The sequence below is a fragment of the Oryctolagus cuniculus genome, chromosome 8 (genome assembly GCF_964237555.1).
Source record: "Oryctolagus cuniculus chromosome 8, mOryCun1.1, whole genome shotgun sequence".
NCBI classification, from domain to species: domain Eukaryota; kingdom Metazoa; phylum Chordata; class Mammalia; order Lagomorpha; family Leporidae; genus Oryctolagus; species Oryctolagus cuniculus.
Window position 1 is genome coordinate 14,940,203 of NC_091439.1, and position 13,532 is coordinate 14,953,734.

Sequence of the window (13,532 nt, forward strand, 5' to 3'; positions counted from 1 at the left end):
AGCTGGATTGGAAGTGGAGCAGCTGGGACTAGAACTGGCGCCCATATGGGGTGCTGGCACCGCAGGTGGAAGATAACCTAGTGCGCCATGGTGCTGGACCCTATTTTCCTGATTTTTTAAAAAAATATTTATCTATTTGAATGGCAGTGTGACAGAGAGAAAGGGAGAGACAGGGAGAGAAATCTTCCATCTGTTGGTTCACTCCAGTTTTATGGCCATAACCACCAGGGCTGGACCAGGCCAAAGCCAGCAGTCTGGAATTCTATCTGGCTCTCCTATGAGAGTGGCAGTGGGCCATGCATTTGGGCCATCTTCCACTGCTTTCACAGACACATCAGCAGAGAGCTGGATAGGAAGTGGAGCAGCCGGACTTGAATAAGCACTCAGATGAGATGCTAGGTTTACAGACGGTGGCTTAATCTGCTGTGCCACAACAGCTGGCCCCCATTTTCCCGATTTTTGTCAAATGTGACTCCATCAGCAAGTAAATTTTCATATTTGTTATCCATACTTAGTACCAGAAAAATTTGGGGCGATTTTGCTTACCTCCAATAAGAAATATTTAATCCTCAGGGCTCCGAGATTAGAGCAGATATGGTACTTGTTGACCTCAGGCATGTGGTTTTCTTTCTGGGATTACTACTTAATCCTTTAACATTCATCTAGAGGCCTTGTATTATAAAACAGAGACTATGAATCACTCAGAGATCCAACTTTATGTTTTGGAAACAGATTTTTGGCATCATTATATGACCTTCCTGCCTATTTTGGCCTGCCCCTACCACCTGGGACCTCTTCAATGGGACTTCTGAAAGAACGTGGTGAGTCTCACTGTATGAATGTTAGTATAACCCAGTGAATTTCATTACTTTGCATTCACTTAAAATGCAAGATCAAAAAGCTGATGTTGAACAGTTATTCCCTTTATATTTAATTTCAAATGCTGTTTCAAAAGATAAAGAGATTTTGGAGACAACTGCTAACTAATTTTCACTCCTTATTTGAATTTGAGAGATGGGATTTAAAAAAAAATGTGTTTGAATATTGAAAGTTGTAGGATATTTTAAAGATAAATTCTTATAAATAAAAAAATTCTCTTTAGTTGAATTATTGCTGTTTTAAAAATACATGAAATTCCTCAGAAGACATTTGATTCTTTGAATTTCCTTGAGGTTGATGGAGAAACTCTCTGGAACTCAGTGAACTACTTTAAGACCTAAGACGCCTATTGATTGAAATCAACAATTTTGTAGTTTTCCCCCTTTTTAACTTGTTATTCTTGTTCTTTGGATTCTGCTGTCATTAAAAGAAAATTTCTTGTAGAGTGATACTTTGATTTTGAAAGAACATTGTGTGGAATAAAGTCCTCCTTTGGTTCTCAAGGCACTCTTGCATGAAATGTTCTTTATCTCACTGTGAGATTTTTATCAGCTTTTATTTGTTTGGAGTATTATAGGAGGAATTCATTCATCAAGTGGAGGCTGACCTCCAAATTTTATTTTTATGAAATCCATTTTCATGAATGCAATCAATATTTCCCAAAATGTTTAAAATATGGGAGTACAATGTCAGAATCTTCAAAATGTTTAAAAATGTGAATATAATGTCAGAATCTTGATGATGTACAATAGATCTGTTTTAAAGTTTTGACTGTCATATTGACCTGTAGCTTAAATTCTTTTAAGGCTTGATCAGATAATTTGAGACACCGGGGTAATGGAACTATCTGTGGGTCTCAGGTGAATCTAGAGTTGAATATATGTGTACAGAAGTAAATGCTGGCAAAGACTCCCACAGGGTGTGGGTGCTGAATAGTTTTCATAGATAATTTTGAAATCTGATAAGTCTGAAAGCTGAGGGCTACATCTTTTAACTACCATAGATTACAATTCTGCTAATTCTGTCACATTTAGAGTTTATTCAACTGACCTAAAAGAGTTGAGGAAAGCTTCCATCTCAGTTACCATCCACTTTAGATAAATGAGGATTCATCTTGTAGCAAAGCTTCTTTGCTCATTGAAGGGGTCAGCAGTTCTCATGGTTTTCATTTAAATGTTGAAATTCATTTGTCATCTTTTCCCTTATGCTTGTATGTGGAGCTTATTAAATAGGAGCTTGACATTTGTTTATTTAGTGCTAAACAAAAGATAGTATACTTTCTAAAATGTTTGTTGAGAGAAACTGCATTAATAGCTATAAATTATTGTGAAATTGTGAGTGGAAGGAGCAGAATTGGCAGTCATCTCTGTAATAAATTGTGAGATTTGCTAACCATTCTATTTAGGGAAAAATGTTCTGCTGAAATATCTCAGATATTTTTCAATGGAACCATAAATTTATGGAAGCTAAAAGACACCTCGTAGCTATCAACGTGCCTGGCAAACAATAGGCATTAAACATTTGTTTAATGAATGAATGAGTTAAATTAAAAGAAGCCACCCGAAGGGAGTATACTTTGATAAGCATGTGTATATCTGTTTCTGCCTGGTGTGTTGCAAGTCCGCGAGTGGCAGGGACCCAAATACTTCAGCCATTACCTGCTGCCTCCCAGGCTGTGCATTAGCAGGGACTGGATTGGAGATAGAGCTGAAACTTGAACTCAGGGATTCCAGTATGAAATGTGGTCATTGCAAGAGGTGTTTTAACCTATGCTCCCCCCTCTGTGCCTGGATGCTAATTTTTTGCAATTCTTTTTTTACATTGATTATGTGTCATCTGCAGAGATATAGTACCATCAAATAAGTAAAATGTTATGCTTTAAAGCCAAATTTGTTTGGTAGATTATTACTTTTATGTGATCAGTGGCCTCTCAATATTCATATAACTTAAAGTAGTGCTGGAAAGATAAATATGATTAAAGTGTAAAAAATTGTAACAAATCATTGTTTCCAAATGCTATATGGAAGTTATTGTTTTTTCCTTTAAAATGACATATATTTTTATTAAAATTAGAGATTTCATCACCACTTTGTTAGATGTAATGTTTTTGTTTTATTTTTAACAAATCTATTAAAATTTATATTAGTTATTTTCATAAACCAGGCTAGAAATGTGTGAAGACCAGCAACTTACTGTGTATAAGTTATTTGTAAATGTTATTTGCAGAATAATCTAGATGTGGCTCTCACTTTCTGTCTTAGATGAGAAATAGTGAATATTTTAATGCATTTTTTATTTTTTGAGGCTGTTGTCTTGAAAAACTGGACAACAGAGACTTTACCTGATTATTGTATACAGTACAATATAGTTTCCATAAACATTTGAAATAGTTACTAAAATCTATTTAATAACGGAATGTAACTGATATAGCTTGGATATTCTTTCTTCTGCCTCACCACCTCTGTTGTTAAGACTTTCCACTGCATTTTTTTTGATCTGTTGAATATTCATTTCTAGTATTTTATTGATTTCTCTTTTCGATCTTAATTTTATGTGAAAAATTTTCATTCATATTATATTTATTTTTCTTTAGTTTCTTTAGTGGATTTGCTTCTGATTGCCTTTGAGTAATTGGATGATTGATTTTTTTAATTCAATTTCTGGCATTTCCTCAATCTCTTCACATTCTAATGTAGAAATGTTGTAATGTTCCTTTGAAGGACTCATCATGTCTTCCCTCTTCATGTTTCTTGAAATTTTGCCATTATTTTTAGGCATTTGTAATTTTTGTTTTGTCTGGTGGCTTTCATCTTCAATCTGTGTCTCTGTGGCTTAGTGGGACGTGTATACTTTCAGTGAATACCAAGATGTATGTGTGCTGTGTGGCCAGAGATCTCTGTTCAGTGCTTTAGGATGGTGCGAGTATCTAGGGTAATACCCAATTTGGGTGTGGTAGCTCTCCTCTGGTTCACTGGATGGAGACGAATGGTCACCTCTGCTGGTGTGAACTCCACTTCTCCTCCCAGCTGAGGAATGCCCATATGTTAGTCCCCAGCGTGCTCAATACTCATCCACACCACTATATGAACCACTCATATGATCTATGGAGTCTTTTTTTTAAAGATTTATTTTATTTATTTGAAAGACAGAGAGAGGTAGAGACAGAGAGAGAGAGATTTTCTATCTGCTGGTTCACTCCCCAGATGGCTGCAACTCCTGGAGCTGTGCCAATCAAAAGCCAGGAGCCAGGAGCTTCTTCTGGGTCTCCCAGTTGGGCCATCTTCTACTGCTATCCCAGGCCATAGCAGAGCGCTGGATTGGAAGAAGAGCAGCTGAGACTAGAACCGGTGCCCATACAGAAAGCTGGTGCTTCAGCCCAGGGCTTTAACCCGCTGTGCTACAGCGCTGGCCCCCTGTAGAGTCTTTCCTTTAAGCACAGTTCCCTCTGCTATGAGCTGCTGTAGGCAATCAAGGAGCTCTGAGAGTGTGGAGAAGCACTCTGGTTGCCCAGAACATAGCCGCACTCTGCCTCCTTTCATGCAGCCACAGTGCTTTCTCAGTCTCACTCCCAGGGCTCTCAGGGTTGAGGAGAGAGCTGCTGGTGTCACTGCCTCGCTAGCCCGTTCTGTCTGCAAGGAAACTGAGGTGTTCATAGAGCCACTGTCTGTGTGTTTTCCAGCCTGCTGGATCAAGTTCAGTCCTCACAATGAGATTTGATGTCAGTGGGGAACACAGGTTTTTCTCTTTGGTTAGGTCTGTGGTTCACAGGAGTGCAAAGTACCTGCCTGCCTTGGCTCCTCGGCTCACTTCTCAATTGTGCTAGGTGTGTAGGAGTGGCCCACAGGCAGCACCTCCCTTCCTTAGGGATAAATCCCCCTCCCCACCTGCTTTGGGGTGAGTGCAACTGGCATGGTGGAGGCCTTTTCACTCAGTTTCTCCTGAACTGTAGTGATTGCCTCTGTCGACTGGGTAGAGGGTGCTGCCAGTAATTGCTGGGTGCACACACAGGTGTTGGGGAGGCTGCTACCTGCCTGTTTCCAGAAATGGGACCAGCCTTCCCACCACTGGCTCAGGTCTCTGTTGTAGCAGGGATGAGGGTAGGGAGAGAGACACACAGCTTTTTTTTTTTTTTTGCCCTCGTCTCTGGGTGAGTGATCACCCTGCTGTCTTGGGGGATCCAGGTGGGACTCCACGAGGTACAATTCACTAAGCTGTCCCTCCCGTTGTATGAGCAGTGCTGTGGGTGCACTCTCACCTAGTTGGCTGGCGTGGTCACCTTGCTCCCTGGATCCAAGCTGGTGGGTCTTTTGCTGGGTGTCTGCTGACTTACAGCAGCGTTCCAGACCGTTTCTGCTACTTTCACAGGATCTCCCACTGCAGTTCCCCTGCAGCTTTACCCCGAGAGTGTACTTTCTGCCTTTATTAAATATTAATTTCACCTAGCTTAAATCAGGCCATCCTGTCACTATTATGCCATCTTGGAACCCCTCATTATTACTTTTTTTTTTATTTTTTTAATTTTTTTATTTTTTTGACATGCAGAGTAGACAGTGAGAGAGAGAGAGACAGAGAGAAAGGTCTTCCTTTTTCCATTGGTTCACCCCCCAAATGGCCACTATGGCCGGTGCGCTGCGGCCTGCGCATCACACTGATTTGAAATCAGGAACCAGGTGCTTCTTCCTGGTCTCCCATGCGGGTGCAGGGCCCAAGCACCTGGGCCATCCTTCACTGCACTCCTGGGCTACAGCAGAGAGCTGGCCTGGAAGAGGAGCAACTGGGACAGAATCCGGTGCCCCGACCAGGACTAGAACCCCGGGTGCTGGCGCCGCAGGCGAAGGATTAGCATATTGAGCCATGGCGTCAGCCCTCATTATTACTTTTTAAAAGTCTCATTTCATTTATTTGAAAGGTAGAGTTGGAGAGAGCAAGAGACAGAGAGAGAGGTCTTCCATCTACTGATTCACTCTCCCAAATGGCCACAATGATTGGGCCAGGAACTTCCTCTGAGTCTCCCAAGTGGCTGCAGCTGCCCAAGCACTTGGGCAATTTCCCTTCCTTTCTTAGGTACATTTGCAGGGAGCTGGATCACAAGTGGAGTAGCCGGGACTTGATCCAGCATCCATATGGGATGCCTGCACTGCAGGCCGTGGCTTTATCTTCTATGCCACAATGCTGGCCCCTTTATCATTATTTTATAAAAATATTGAATGTTTTGTTACAGTTACCTGCCTCCAAATGAATTAAAAATTGAGAAAAATTTAGAAAGTATTTGAGTAATATACATTCCTTTTTTTGGAAGTTGTTTCAAAAACAATTTATAGGGTTCCTATACTTTTGAAAGTGTTATTTCTATGCATTTGATGTCTTTGATGCTATTTTAAAATAGAGGAGCCAGACATTAACTGATACCCATAATGGGATGCTACCATTTCAGATGGTGGCTTTATTTTCTATACTACAATGCTGGCTCCTGTTGAGACTTTTTTTCATTGTGTTGAGATAAAATGGCCTTTGATTTTCCTTGTGTATATTGTTCCTGTCAGAATTTCATATTAAGATGATGAGATTTTACAGTAAGCTGGAACATAGTCCCTCTTTTGCTGTTGCCAAGGAGAATTTGTGTAAGATAACACTATGTCTTTCCTTAAGTGTTGGGAGATAATTACTAATGAAATCACCCCCATGGAGATTTTTTATATGGAATTTTGAAATTACAGATTAAATCTTCAATGAAATTAGAACTAATGAGACTGTTTTTATCTTCTGTTTCATAAGTTGTATTTATAAGGATATGCCCAAATTGTCAAAAGTGTTGCCATAATTGTCCATAGAACATCTGTACTGATGTCCGTTTTTTTAAGTTTTTATTTATTTACTTGAGAGACCGAGTTACAGTCAGAGAGAGGAGAGACAGAAAGAAAGGTCTTCCATCTGCTGGTTCACTTCCGAAATGGCTACAATGGCTGGAGCTCGGCTGATCTGAAACCAGGAGCCAGGAGCTTCTTCCGGGTCTCCCATCTGGGTGCAGGTGCCAAAGCACTTGGGCCATCTTTCACTGCTTTTGCAGGCCATTAGTGGAAAGCTGGATCAGAAGAGGAGCATTCGGTACACAAACTGGCATCCATATGGGATGCCAATGCCACAGGTAAGCTTAGCTACTATGCCACAGTGCTGGCTGTCTCTTTTTTCATTCTCAGTATTAATTGTTCCCTCCTTGCCTGCTTTATTCTCTTCTTCCTTTCCTGCTCTTTCTGTTTGGTCAGTTTTTCTTAAAGTTTATAAACTATTTTTTTTTTACATTTCGCTTTGCCAATTTTCGCTATACACATTATTTTCCAATTCATGAAGTTCTGTTATTCCCTCTCCATATTGGTCACCTTTGAGCACTTTCTTTAACATTGTAATATTATTTGATTGTAATTCAGTAAATTTCATAATAATGAATGCTTTTCAACTATGAGTTTATGAGGGGACTTCAAAAATTCATGGAAAGTGGTATTCAAAGATAGTGGAAAACATCCATGAACTTTTTGAGACCTCCTTATATATAGAATTATTTTCTAATTAATGTGAATTAGTCTTGTCTCAGTAGGTGCCACTTCTGTTAGGACTGCAGTTACCTTTAATACGTAGCCCATAGAAATGTGTGCGTTTGGCACAGTGGTTAAGATGCTGTGTGGGATGCCTGCTTCCCATATCTGAGTGCCTGGATGTGAGTCCTGTTCAGCTCCTGATTCAGCTTCCTGATATTGCATACCCTGGGAGGCAGTGAGTGAGGGCTCAAGTACTTGGTTCCTAGCCACCCATTTGGGAGACCTGGATGAAATTCCTAGATCGTGGCTTAAGCCTGGTACAGCCCCAGGTGTGTGAGTGCATTTGGGGAAATGATGCTTTAGATGGGAGACCCTTGCTGTCTGTCTGTCTGCCTTACCAGAAAATTAATTTTTAAAAGAAAATTTTAAGAGTGAAAAAAGTTATTAAAAATATATTCCATAGAGTGATAGATGTGAAATAAAAAAAGAAATCTTATAAATGCATTTGTTTTTCTGTGAAGATAGTTTTAATAAACAAACCCTTTTCATTAGATTCAGATTATATTAAGATCAATAGCACATTTTTAGGCTTTATTTTTCCATTATTAAAATTACAAACAACCATTATTAAAGAACATTTGGAGAATATCACCTTCTTATAGCCATGATTAACAACTTGGTTATTATTTCCTTCTTTTTTTTTTTTTTGGTCCCCATTGCATATTTTTAAAACCTATGGCTATGCAAATTTGAATATGTCTTCTAGTTACAAGGAATATGGTGTGGGCATTTGGTGCAGTGGTTAAGACACCACTTGGGGAACTACATATCATATCAGAGTGCATGGATTTGAGTCCTAACTCTGCTTTTTATTTTTTTAGATTTATTTTATTTATTTGAAAGAGATACAGAAAGTGGTAGATCATGGCGGGGGGTCTTCCATCCACTGGTTCACTCTCCAAATGACCGCAATGACCAGATCTGAGCTGATCTGAACCAGGGGCCAGGAGTTTCTTCTGGGTTTTACACACTGGTGCAGGGGCCCAGGCCCAAAGACTTGGGCCATGGTCTACTGCCTTCCCAGACCATAGCAAAGAGCTGGATTGGAAGTGGAGTAACCAGGACTTGGAATGGTACAAGCCAGGGCTTTAACCCACTGTGCCACAGGGCTGGCCCCCAATTCCACTTCTGATTCTAGCTTCCTGTTGATGTGCACGCTGGGAAGAAACATAATGGCTGAAGTACTTGGGTCTCTGCCACTTATGAAGGAGATTCAGATTGAGTTCCTGGGTCTGAGCTGTGGCCTGGTAGAGCTCTGGATGGTTGTAGGCAATTCGGGGAATGAATCTCTCCTTCTACCCTCCTCCCATCCTCCAGCCTTCAAGTAAATATTAAAAATTAAAAAGAGAGTATTCTAGAAAAAATGAATATGGTGGTTTAATTTCATTTGTTTGACATAAAGTGTTCTTTTCTTTTTCCCCCATGATTGTGAGCGAATTCTCCTAAGTCCCTGTGCAGGAAACACTCTAGCTAACCTGCCTTGCTGCCCCACTTGGATGGCTCCGCAGCAGAGGAGGAAAAGCATGCTCTTTATTCCTGCCTTCTGACAGTGTTTGAAGGCAACACAAGGGAGAAAGAGGGGTGGGAGTTACTCTCAATCCATTTTCCGAGTAGAAATATATTTTCTAAAATAACAAGTTTCAGTATTCAAAATGAATTGTTTTATGCAGGAATCTATTATGTCACAGCAGGTGGAGAGTGAGTGGTAGCTTACACATGTGCATTCAGGTAGTCACTGCATATTCTTTTAATCCTGTGGCCACCTATTTCCCCACATTCTACTGTAGTCACCATTTATATTCTCATAAATATTTTAATTTATTGGTGTAATTTTAATTATTCATTTATACAAGATTCCAAAAGAATTTGAAAAGCTGAAATTTAATATATTTAATTTTTATTACATTTTGCTATAATGGCTACTCAAAGTATTAATGAAAGGGTAGATGTTTATAATCATATAATAGAACAGATTTATTTTAATGTGATAGCATAATTTGTATCACTCCTTACTAATAACAAGGTTCTTAAATATATGTTCCTAATTCCCATTTTTCAAGTGCAAAAATTAAATATCAGAAAGTTTGTCACTAACTCAAGCCTCACAAGTAGGAGGCTTCTGATTCCCATTTCTTGTTTCATTACACCCGATTGCTTTAGAGATATTCAGATGGTCTTATTATATGTATTTATGATGACCTTGTTTTCTGGTTATGAAATTGGAATGTTAAAACAAAACAAAGTGATTCATTGTAGGAAGAGCTTTTTGTAAAGTGAGTATTTTGTGGTATATACTATATTATGAACCAAAGAATAGTATAAATCTGCCTGATTTTTTGCCAATTTTGGTCCACACACTCTAAATGTGTTTTTTTACTACTATATATACATTTTTAAATTTTTTAATTAATTAATTTTTTTTTGACAGGCAGAGTAGACAGTGAGAGAGAGAGAGAGAGAGACAGAGAAAAAGATCTTCCTTTGCCATTGGTTCACCCTCCAATGTCCACCGCAGCCGGCGCGCTGTGGCTGGTGCACTGTGCTGATCCAATGGCAGGAGCCAGGTGCTTATCCTGGTCTCCCATGGGGTGCAGGGCCCAAGCACTTGGGCCATCCTCCACTGCACTCCTGGGCCACAGCAGAGAGCTGGCCTGGAAGAGGGGCAACCAGGACAGAATCCGCGCCCCGACCGGGACTAGAACCCGGAGTGCCGGCGCCGCAAGGCGGAGGATTAGCCTAGTGAGCTGCGGCACCGGCTTACTATATATACATTTTAGAATTACATATTCCGTTAATCTTACGAGTTTATAAAAATGGTTACTTCATCATACACAATTTTGGAGTGTAGGCTTTTATATTAAATTATAAATTAGCTTACATTGTGCTTTCAATGTGAAACAATATAATAAGAAAGCTACCTTTCTTGTATGATTCCCCACAGCTCACATTAATAGATATTTAATAAAAACACAAGTGTTTTATTATCTGAAAGCACATAGTGCCTCATCTTCTTTAGGGAATTGTAGAAAATATTTTAGTGTGCTAAATTTTAAACAATCAAAATTTTTCATGCTGGGGGAAATGAATACTGTGATGTGATATTAAAAGACAATCTGTGAGAGACTTGTGGGGTATAAGTACAGCAGTTTTCAATCTATTACAAGAATTCATGTGTGTTGATTAAGGCAGTTCTTTCCTCATTGTGCGTGTGTCAAGAAAAGGAAAAGCAACAGAGTTTGGCTGATTTCACTAAAGCCAATTTCTGACTTTTAAAGAGAGATTGAATATGTAGTCCATAAATATTTATTGTGTCAATAAATGGATTATAAAGATATTTTCTTATTTAAAACAGTCTTGACATATCTCATTTTAAAATTATAAGTGGAAAATTGATTTTTAGATGTTAAAGCAAGATTGGGGGGAATCTTTTTTTCTTTTAATTTTTATAATAAATATCAATTTCCAAAGTACAGTTTTGTATTACAGTGGCTCTCCCCCCCGTAACTTCCTTCCCACCTGCAACCCCCCCATCTCCTGCTCCCTCTCCCATTACATTCACATCAATTTTCATTTTCAATTATCTATATATACAGAAGATCAATTTAGTATAAAGTAAGTAAATATTTAAACAGATTACACCCAGTGTAACATTACTGTTTAAGTACTAGTTATAGCATTAATTCACATTGTACAACACATTAAGGACAGAGATCCTACATGGGGAGTAAATGCACAGTTACTCCTGTTGTTCACTTAACAATTGACAATCTTGTTTATGGCATCAGTAATTACCCTAGGCACTTGTCATGAATTGCCTGAGTTCGCTGACTCTGATCTTATTTAGACAAGGTCATAGTCAAAGTGGAAGTTCTCTCCTCCCTTCAGAGAAAGGCACCTCCTTCTTTGATGGCCTGTTCATTCCACTGGGATCTCACTCACAGAGATCTTTCATTTAGTGTTTTTTTTTTTTTTTCTTTGCCAGTGTTCTTGGCTTTCCATGCCTAAAATACTCTGTTGGGCTCTTCAGCCAGATTTGAAAGCCTTACGGGCTGATTCTGAGGCCAGAGTGCTGTTTAGGACATAGGCCATTTTGTTTTTGACAAGTAGAGTTAGACAGTGAGAGAGAGAGAGAGAAAGACAGAGAAAAAGGTCTTCCTTTTTCCATTGGTTCAACCCCCAAGTGGCCTGTGAAGCCGGTGTGTTGCACCGATCCGAAGCAGGAGCAAGGTGCTTCCTCCTGGTCCCATGTGGGTTCAAGGCCCAAGGTCCTGGGCCATCTTCCACTGCCTTCCCAGGCCACAGCAGAGAGCTGGACTGGAAGAGGAGCAACCGGGACAGAATCTGAAAACCTGACCTGGACTAGAACCCAGGGTGCCGGCGCTGCAGGCAGAGGATTAGCCTAGTGAGCTGCAGCACCGGCCAGGACATCTGCAATTCTGTGAGTCTGCTGTGTATCCTGCTTCCCATGTTGGATCATTCTCTCCTTTTTAATTCTTTCAGTTAGTATTAGCAGACACTAGTCTTGTTTATGTGATCCCTTTGAAACTTTTTTTTAAGTCTGATGGTATTAACTGTTTTTTTTTGTGTGTGACAGGCAGAGTTACAGAGAGAGAGAGAGAGATGAGACAAAGGTCTTCCTTTTTCATTGGTTCATCCCCCAAATGGCTGCTACTGCGCCGATCCGAAGCAAGGAGCCAGGTGCTTCTCCTGGTCTCCCATGCAGGTGCAGGGCCCAAGCACTTGGACCATCCTTCATTGCACTCCCAGGCCACAGCAGAGAGCTGGACTGGAAGTGGAGCAACCGGGACAGAATCCGGCACCCAAACTGGGACTAGAACCTGGGGTATTGGCACCGCAGGCGAAGGATTAACCTAGTGAGCTGCAGCACCGGCCCCCTTTGACTCTTAATCCTTTCATTACGATCCATTGTGAACTGAAACTGATCATTTGGACTAGTGAGATGGCATTGGTACATGCCAACTTAATGGGATTGAATTGGAATCCCCTGGCACATTTCTAACTCTACCATTTGGGGCAACTCTGATTGAGCATTTCCCAAACTGTATATCTCCTCCCTCTCTTATTCCCACTCTTATACTTAACAGGTATCACTTTTCAGTTAAATTTGAACACCTAAGAATAATTGTGTGTGAATTAAAGAGTTCAACCAATAGTATTAAGTAGAACAAAAAAAATACTAAATGGGATAAAGTAATAAGTTGTTCATCAACAGTCAGTACATGGGCTGATCAAGTCACTATTTCTCATAGTGTCCATTTCACTTCAACTGATTTCCTTTTTGGTACACGGTTATTTGTCACTGATAAGGGAGAACATATTGTATTTGTCCCTTTGGGACTGGCTTATTTCACTCAGCATGATGTTTTCCAAATTCCTCCATCTTGTTGCAAATGACAAGATTTCATTTTTTTTACTGCTGTATATTATTCTATAGGTACATATCCCATAATTTCTTTATCCAGTCTACTGTTGATGGGCATTTAGGTTGATTCCAGGTCTTAGCTATTGTGAATTGAGCTGCAATAAACATTAGGGTGCAGACCGCTTTTTTGTTTGCCAATTTAATTTCCTTTGGGTAAATTCCAAGGAGTGGGATGGCTGGGTTGTATGGTATGGTTATATTCAGATTTCTGAGAAATCTCCAAACTGACTTCCATAGTGGCTTGACCAGTTTGCATTCCCACCAACAGTGGGTTAGTGTCCCTTTTTCCCCGCATCCTCACCACCATCTGTTGTTGTTTATTTCTGTATGTGAGCCATTCTAACAGGGGTGATGTGAAACCTCATTGTGGTTTTGATTAACATTTCCCTGATTGCTAGTGATCCTGAACATTTTTTCATGTGCCTGTTGGCCATTTGGATTTCCTCTTTTGAAAAATGTCTATTGAGGTCTTTGGCCCATCTCTTAAGTGGGTTGTTGGTTTTGATGTTGTGGAGTTTCTTGATCTCTTTGTAGATTCTGGTTATTAATCCTTTATCTGTTGCATAGTTTGCAAATATTTTTTCCCATTCTGTTGGTTGTCTCTTCACTCTCCTGAC

The 13,532-nt window shown here is 39.9% G+C and overlaps 1 protein-coding gene across 23 annotated transcripts in view; it reads left to right on the forward strand.

The window, feature by feature from the left end:
• Positions 1–13,532, forward strand: part of IQCM (IQ motif containing M) — a 577,684-nt gene that overhangs the window by 214,218 nt on the left and 349,934 nt on the right. For all 23 annotated transcript variants that reach the window (XM_070047451.1, XM_051819390.2, XM_051819388.2 and 20 more), the window contains one exon: positions 733–821. In XM_070047451.1, the coding sequence (XP_069903552.1) occupies positions 733–821 (89 nt within the window). The remainder of the gene's footprint in view (positions 1–732; positions 822–13,532) is intronic.